Source organism: Sycon ciliatum, chromosome 1 (assembly GCF_964019385.1).
Source record: "Sycon ciliatum chromosome 1, ocSycCili1.1, whole genome shotgun sequence".
Taxonomy (NCBI): domain Eukaryota; kingdom Metazoa; phylum Porifera; class Calcarea; order Leucosolenida; family Sycettidae; genus Sycon; species Sycon ciliatum.
Genome location: NC_088643.1, coordinates 91,236,550 through 91,245,559, shown reverse-complemented (window position 1 = coordinate 91,245,559; position 9,010 = coordinate 91,236,550). Strand labels below are relative to the sequence as shown.

Genomic DNA, 9,010 nt, shown 5'->3' with positions numbered 1-9,010 from the left:
AACGCAGTACTTCTGTGCATGTGTCTGGTCATAGTCCCATAGGCTTACCATGTGGCTATGCAAAATGAGTTACATGGCCACAACAGTTGAATCTGCAGCACTACGACGCAACGAGAGTCTCATCAGAACGGAATTGGACAGATGTTATTACTACAGGCGATACACTTTGTACTAATCTGGCATGTTTCATTTCGCCAGGAACTTAACAATTTCATTCATCTTGGGCACCCTGTAAGAAGACCTTAGGGTCTGTTGGGAATGCCCAAGTAAAATAATAAAATACAATACAAAAATGTTTCGCTACACAAAGTCCATTCTTAGGGCCAATATATTCTAGCAAGAGTGCATAATGGACTCTTGATTCTAGTATGGGATAAAACTGCTTGTAAGAATAAAAATGTGCACTTGAAATCCATGTTATGATTATGAAAACAGGAGGGTTCATTCTTGTAGGCAGCATATTCTTTTACACGACCACGCTATAACCGATACGCACTGTACTTGTACATCTAAAGTGCACACTACCCTTTGCCAAAATCCGGTACGAATTGTTTCCAAGAACGCAGCCAGATTGCTGAAACGTAAGAACGCATCAGGCTAAGCCGTTGGAAATAAAGTCCTTGGACACTCGACTCTACTGTCCTATAGTGAGGCCATTGTCAGAATTTATCATAAAAAAGTGATGTGTACATTTTGTATAGTGCATATGCTGCCGGCACATACCGATGGGGGTCTCGTACCCAGCATGCATTAGCAATACATTGTAGCAGTGGAGCTGGCAGTTGACACTAGAAACACATACAGTGATGTATCATTGTATGGCTTGAGCTGGCAAACTTCGCAACAGTTTGATGCACTACTTTTCGAAGTACATGCATATTCATATTTGGAGGATAGTGCGCACCTGCGATTTGAGGCCTGAATATGACATTCGAAATGCGCACTACACTCTGGCAAATACGGTATAATAATACTCTTGCTAGAGTTCATAGACATACAGTACCCAAAAGATTGCCAGCACGGATCAGGCCAGCGGCTCCTCATAAGACACGATATTCCAGCCTGACCTTGCCAGGCCTAGGCACTGTTCTTGAGAGTGCGGCCATGCAACAGTCGGATCAACGATGGATCCACACAGCCGCGTAACACACATACACACCAAAGAGAGTGAAAGTGGCAGCTCAACTGAGCACTGTCAGATATATGTACCATCAATCATCAGCTTCAAGTACACAGGTGACTGTTGTACATGTACTTCGGAACGCAGGCCAAAGTGACCACGACCATTGGACAGAGAATGGAGACGCTTTACAAAGAGCAACTTATTCAATCATAAAACACTGGAGCACACAGCCGGACATACTCCCAAGAACTAAAGGCTTGCACATTAGCAACACGATTCACTTTCATGCGGACAGCGATTTAAATACAGGCAGCAGTATAGGTAGCAAATTTGAAGCAGAGTCTACTCGTCATCATCTTCATCCTCCTCCTCTTCCTCCAGCCACGGTGGAACTGGAACAGGCTGATCCACTGCACAGAACAAATACAAGAAAGACGAAATAAGGTGGTCACATATCCAGTTGCTGAATACTTCAGAGAACCAATACAAAAAAGTTGTGGAATTGAAAAGGTTGGCGGATAATATCACAGGCACTAGGTATTAGAGAGATTCCAGGGTTTTCGGCAATGAGAAGCCGCGTGGATTTCCTTTCACACAAACCATGTTTCATATGGAGGTTTTGCGTCATCGAGTGCACAATTTTGATACGAGAAATATCGATTTTTTGCAGGAAATTTGATTTTGGTGCAAATTTTCGAAGTCATAGCACGGGGATATGATGTAATTGCAATCATAACCTAGACAATGACGGCAAAACACATCATTTCCGCACTCTGGAACAGTTCACTACCCGAAAAGGAGACACAGAAAATCTGTAGCGCCACTACGGATTGTGGTACGGAAAAGCATACTCCGGACCTCTCTATTGTCTATATGTTCAGTTGGGCTATTGTGGAGCCATATTGAGAAAAACCAATACACTGCATGTAACTTTGAATGACATACATTTTTGATGGGGAAAGGCCATAGACATGGCATACTATTTACACAGAAAGTGACAAAAAAAGAGTAGTAATAATTCCACTGAAACTCGCCCAAAGGATGCCTGGTAGACCATAGTGCCCGTAACTTCGGGTCAGGATAACCGAGGTATGAGTGTACTGTACTCATAACGTCCACAAGTCCAATGTCTCATTTAACTAAACCTCTCAAAGTTAATTCAACATGCCACAGTGTCCAACAAAAGAATGAAAAGACAAGGCAAGCTGTGATCAGGACAACTCTCTTACAGAGCAGATAAGCCTGGCAACCAGATTGCTCACAATGGAAATTCCACCGGTCCCTCTGTAATCTGGCACAATGACGGAAACATCTTTGCAACACGGAGTGCGGGTACATGATACTAATAATGGACATGTGTTCCCATCAGTCTGAATAACATGTATGACAACCAGGGTAAAGATCAAGCATGGCGAGGGCCCTGAGCTGGCAGCTCTCATGTATATAGAGAATCAACAGTTGATACTGTATACTCTGGTCGCCTTTTGGACCCTTACAAATAGGCTTGTCCCAGCTTAACAAAGTGCATCATCATGATCACACGAACAACTAATTGTGTGGAGCTGATGCTCATTGCATCTCGCTCAAAAGATACAACTCAAAGCTTAGCATATGCTTGACCGCACAGTACAGCCAGGGAGTTGAATACAACCGAGTTCGGCGTTCTTTCTTTATCGATTTTCGGGCGTTCTCCGCCGTACATCGACGGTGGACGAGAGCCATATCTGTCGTACTCTTGTAGATCATCGCGGTGAAAGCATCTCCGAAAACTATGTATGTGTGGTACGGCTGCCACAAACCACGTGACTGATAACGTGATCGAGCAACCAACCTGCAAGGCTTGCAGGTCACGCTTGCAGGTCACGCTTGCAGGTCACGTGAATGATCAGTCGAACTGAAAGAAGTGCGTAGAGTACTGCATTTAGAGTACTGCCCGGCGCCGAAGAACCAACAGGCTATGGGTGGACGGACCCTAATGGGCCATTCACACTACGCCCAAAACGTGGGGTATGTGACGTTTTCATCCGAATAGCCACAACATGGAACGTGGCGGGAAAATTGAACTCTTGATACGAAAAAGTAGACGACGTATCCAGACCCCTGAACCGAGATTCGTTCTGTCGTTCCCACCTGTTTACGTCCAAAAAAAGCTGGACACACAGCTGTACGAAGAGCGTGTACGTGTCTGTGTGAATGCACTCGCATGAAAACGACGTCTGCCAATACGTGGAATTCCAAAACGTGACGCGTATCGTAACGTAGTTTCATGTAACTTGTTATGGATAGCTACAAAAGTACATGAAACCCGGAATGTGTAGCTTCTGACTTTTTCTGCGCAGGTGTTACGGGGAAATTCCTAAATTCAGGGCCCACCACGACCATACAAACTTCAAAAAGCGTCGACCACCATTTTGAAATAATGGCGACGGCGGAGGCCAGAGTGTTGTGCAGTCATAGCGGCTACGCACCCGAGTTCATGTTGATCGATGTACAGTCTACTTGCAAAATACCAGTATTTTACGACTCCCTGGTCAAGTCTGTACAGTGAAGGGTCAGTGCCGAAGCGAATCTTGTTGTTTGATGCTGGGAAAGACACGCGGAGAAGACGTCCTTTCTCCAAGCCATCTTGGCCATTTTTCTCAATCCACTGGTGCGTGTCGACCAAGATGTGTCCATGAGGTACTGGTGCACTGGAGCCCTGGCATCTACAAGAATTTGCCGCGCCTAGCTAACCAATATTGTCAGTACAACTCAGCGTTTCCTGATCGCGACTCGGCAAAATCTTTTCTGTTTGGCCTCTCAGCTTTTACGCTGCGAGTAGGGAGTTTCCTGGCCACAAATGAATCCTTTAGTCATGACCATGATGACAAGTGACTGGTATGATCCCTGACTGGCCGGAGTCCTTAGCTTGAGTCAACACGAAGGTAAACTACTCACTTGGAACGCTTGCTGTCGTTTCCGTCCTTTCTTGTTGCACACGCATATACTGTAAGACATGTTATTATAACGAGTCGCAAATTTAACGATTGTCCAAAATTCATAGGTTAACGAGAAGATATGTTAACGATCTTGCAGTATTCTGCCATATCCACACACAGCATATATGAAGCAGTACGGCCTCAACGGATCTTATTATAACGAAGAAATGCCATCCGTTAAAATGTTAGATTTGCTTCCTCGTTATATATACATGTCTTACAGTATGCGCACGGCTGCCAGGTTTTGTTGGTGTGTGCGGAACGCACGGCCGACCTTGATGTCTTCAAAAAAGTAGAACCGCGGTTCTACTTGGCCAATTCTCACAGTCGATAGCTCATTTTCTCGGTCTTGGAATTCTCTATCGGTTTACAGTGCCCGATTTCTAAATTTCTCTTCATCACATGTTCGCACGTCTTCGAGTTTGAGTGATTTCGCCATCCGATTTCAGCCAAAACAAAGGCCAAATCGAAAAATTAGAAACGGTGACCCTCCAAAGACACTCCTTCTGAACACGAATCTACAATGGCCTAATGTCTAAAACCAACGGATACAGCCAAGGTAAACCTACGAAGCCCTAAAATTGGCCCTTGACACATCTATAATCAAGCACCCCCGCGGTCGCCCCCGAAAGCGCTGGATCGATGTGGTCCGCGACGACCTCAAGCCCTCGGGAACCTCTCTCGCCGACTGTATATCTCTGGCAATGGAGAAAGTTGTTTGGTAGGATGTTATTGACAGATGCGTGAACCCCGATTAATCGGGTTATATGCGAGCTGTTGTTGTTATCATATTGTTAGGCTCAGGAAACACCCCACAATTGCAAGAAACGGCCCGTTTTGCCGTGCGCAGATTGGTCAAATCCAAATGACCGTTATTGACGCTTTGTACGGTTGTGGTTAGCCCTGAAATTACATCATACTTGGTGCAGATGTGATGTGGAGTAGTGCATATGTGAGCTGCTTGTACGCACTACATTAACCTTTTGCACCCAGCGCCCGAGTATACTCGTTCTGTAGCATGCCCTGCTTTCCCAAGCCCGAGAATACTCGGGTAGAAAATGTACTGTATGTACAGTGAACTCGGATTGCGTATACCTCGCTATTCAAACATTCGTAACTCTGTTATACTTTCTTCGATTCTCACACCTGACGGCTCGTTGGAAAGCTGAAGGAATAAGCTTTCCAATGGTATGTTGTTTGCTGGGGCGAAAAGTAAAATACCGGAGCGCCGAAGGTGGAAACGCAATTCACGGGCCGAAATACAGGGCACAAAATTTCGCACCTTGGATTTTCGAGTGGACATCGGCAGGGAAGGGACTTTCCCTATGACTCACAGGGGCACAGCCCATGCGTGTTGGGTACCAAAATGAGCACTTGAACTTCAGGAATCTGAGAGAGTTTGAATTTTTGCTCTGCGCTGAGTAAAACTGTAGAAGCGAAGAAATTTGTGACTGGGTGTGGAATATCTCTTCGAGGCCCGATAGAGGAGCTCTCAACGGAGTGTGAAGGCAACTCTATTGCTCCTGCTGAGTGATTATTCTTTTCGTTTGGACAGAGAAGGCTTCAAGCTTTCCAAAGAGCCCAAGAGGATCAACTTCCGTTCCTGGTGAGTGAAGTTAGAATTTTTTTCGAATCACAGGTCTGCTCTGCCGGGCGACAGAGAGAGAGGCGCAGCGAGCGGACTGGGAATTCATGGGTTTCAGGCCGGGGTGGAAAAGGTTAATAAAATAATGATGTAATCCCGGAATCTCGCCCTGGCACCACCCCATTCGAGTTGCACACTCTGTGTTTCATGTACTGGTACTCTCCACAGCTTGTTCCAGTGCACAGCGACATTAATAATTATTACTGAGTATCCACTTTTTATGCAATAAAAATTGATCATTTAAACGAGTTCAGTGGTCGTGTTGTATCGGTGTACTTACGTGCAATGAAAGCATCATAGACGAAATCCCAAGCGTCCTTGTTGGGATTGTAGTCGGTGTAGAAGTCTCGGTATGACTTAATTCTTGGGTTGGTGAAATAGTGGTCATAGACCATACCAGGAATGAAGCAAGTCACGACACCAACGAGCAGAGTTCTTCTAAAGGCTGACCAGCATTTACCGCGCATAACGGCAGGCCTGGCGACCTTCATAACGACTCTTGCGCCGGCTGTGGCCATGGCTGTAAAAGATTTCACCAACAGAACAACTCGATTTCTCGTCTGTCGATCTTCTCAAAACGTCCCTATCATATCAAGGCATCGGTTTACCTTCTCACATACACATACAACAGAATGTGACAGATCTACGGGGCGCCTGGGCGGTTGGGTTGGCAATGCGCATGCGTGCCATTTTCCATGGTAACATAATATTATTATAGCTACAACAGCTCGCGGGTTCGATCCTCCCTGGTGCACCGGTGAAAACCTTTTTTCTTCTTTTTCGGTAGTCTACGATGATGTGGTGGTTTTGCCAAGAAAAGCTTCTCTCGAAAGATATGTTCTGGAGGTAACAGAAACATGAAACTTGGCTGGCACTTTTTCATCAATCAAAGGAACATCGGTACGAAATTTAAAGGAAATCCATAAAGCAGTTCCAATTTCCTAGATGGCAGTAATAATAATGTACATAAACTTACTCCACTCGAAATCGACGATTTAGCGCACTTGACAAAGTATGCTTCCGAGGCTGGTAGCTGCAGGGGGCTATAACTTTGCAGATCCACTCAGCGATTGGACCACCTCACCAGCAGCGAGCTTGTCCGCAGAGCGAGGCTGCCAGCCAACATCAATGTGCTGCTTTCGGTGACTTACGCGGCATCGTCTGCGCTGGCTCAGTTGCCGCCCCGGGGCACATTGCACATATGCCGAGCCCGGAGCGGATGCCTCAACAAGACACACACACACACACACACACACACACACACACACACACACACACACACACACACACACCTTGTGACGCCCCATCACCGGCGATGATCATAGCCTTAATGAGCCAGGCAGAAATTCCGATGACGCTTGTGGTCGCCACTTCTGCGGAACGACCGTCCGCATGCGCAGCTGAATGGCTTGGCGGGTGGAGGAGCCGGAGGAGGGAGATGGTCACTGGAGATCTTCCGTCGCCAGGCTGGACGATCCTGTGCCATGGCCAACCAGTGCTGTTGAGAGATGTCCGTGGCATGCAGGTCGTCAACATTCACATCCCGCCACCGCTTCTTCGGTCCATGGCGTCACAGTGGTCGAGTCGGCAGCAACTCTCCGAAGAGAACTTGTTGAGGCATCCGCTCTGGACTCATACGTGCAACATGCCCAAGCCAGCGCAGACGATGCTCACGAAGCAGCGCATTGATGTCGGCTGGCAGCCTCGCTCTGCGGGCAAGCTCGCTGCTGGTGAGGTGGTCCAATCGCTGAGTGGATCTGGACACGCCCAGTATAGCCCGGATCGAGGGCCGGTGGAAGCGGCTGAGACGGCGGAGATGTGTAGCCTTGACAGCCCAGGTCTCTGCCCCGTAAAACAGCGTCGGCAGGACAACAGCCTTGTATACACGTTTCTCTTGATATGGAGAGATTAGCCACGGCACTGGAAGATGGGCTTCTGCAGCCTACCAAACACGCGGGAAGCCTTGGCCAGTCCGGAGGTGACCTCCTTGTCCAAGGAGCCATCCGTGCTGAGGGTGCTGCTGAGATACGTAAAGTCCTGGACGAGGTCGATATGATCGCCGTCACCGACAGGTACAGATGCCGGCGGGGGATGGTGGGGATTCACTGCCATTGCCTTGGTCTTCTAGATGCTGACCGTCAACCCCCACTGCGAAGCACATTCAATGAACTCCTTCGCAATGGTCTCGAGAAAGGGGAGTGATGTGGTGTACAAAGCTGCATCGTCGGCGAACTGCGATTCCTTTAGGCAGGCTGGGCTGAGTCGGGACTTGGCTGTTCTGTCGCCCACCAACTTGCGGCCGACACGATACCGGATGTCAACGCCAGGAACTGAAGATGCTGTCCGCCACGTAACGACGTTGCAACTACTGCGGAAAAGTACAGGTTAAACAGCGTAGGCGCGAATGTGCAGCCCTGCCGAAGTCCATTGCAGACGCTGAAAGACTCAGTTTGTGCACCCGGTAGCCGAACACAAGCGGTCATGCCATCGTGCAGGGCTGAAGAAGCCCAAGCAAATTGGCGGCACCCCGAGCTTGCGAAGCACAGCCCACAAAGCTGCACGAGGAATGGAATCATAGGCTTTGCGTAAATCCACAAAGAGAGCGTAGAGCTCGGTGTCATGCTCCACAGCCTTCTCTCCGAGAGCAGGCGGGCGGCAAAAATCATATCGCAGCAGCCCCTGCCTTTCCGGAAACCACACTGTGAGTCAGGCAGGATGTCCTCTGCCACCTTCTGGAGTCTGTTCTGTATAACACGTGCAATTATCTTGCCAACGACATCCAGAAGACGTATGCCCACCAGTTGTCGCACGATTGCAAGTCTCCCTTCTTCGGGATGGGCACTATGTCAGCATTCCTCCGATCCGCAACGACAGACCCAGTTGTCTACACACCCACGGTCAGGTTATGAATGCGCTCACAGAGTTCAGCTCCACCAGATATAATCAATTCGGGAACAATGCCAGATTCCCCAGCCGCTGTCCGAACATGAAGTATCCGTATTGCCGCCTGGACCTCCTCAAAAGTAGGCACCTCATCAAGCTCCGGTCGCATGTCGAGTTCCGGGACCTATCCAACACATTGGCATCATAAGCGCTCTGGATGTTTAGAAGACGACCAAAATGCTGGTACATGTACCAACGTGCTGCCGAGTCTGCGGGGTTAGTAGTAAGACACACACACACACACACACACACACACACACACACACACACACACACACACACACACACACACACACACACACACACACACACACACACACA

General features: G+C 48.0%; 1 protein-coding gene across 1 annotated transcript; it reads right to left on the bottom strand.

Annotated features, from left to right (window-relative positions):
* Positions 1-1,168: 1,168 nt before the first annotated feature.
* Positions 1,169-6,348, bottom strand: LOC135806429 (uncharacterized). The gene is made up of 2 exons (XM_065320609.1): positions 6,027-6,348; positions 1,169-1,533 (listed from the first exon to the last, which is right to left on the bottom strand). Exons 1-2 carry the CDS (start codon positions 6,262-6,264, stop codon positions 1,466-1,468), a joined length of 306 nt encoding a protein of 101 aa, XP_065176681.1. The 5' UTR covers positions 6,265-6,348; the 3' UTR covers positions 1,169-1,465.
* Between the last annotated feature and the right edge of the window lie 2,662 nt (positions 6,349-9,010).

Excerpts from the sequence above, each read along its gene's own strand:
- LOC135806429 (XM_065320609.1), bottom strand. The coding sequence starts at position 6,264 with ATGGCCACAGCCGGCGCAAGAGTCGTTATGAAGGTCGCCAGGCCTGCC. Across the intron at positions 1,534-6,026 it reads CTATGATGCTTTCATTGCAC|TGGATCAGCCTGTTCCAGTT; the intron begins GTAAGTACACCG and ends TGTTCTGTGCAG.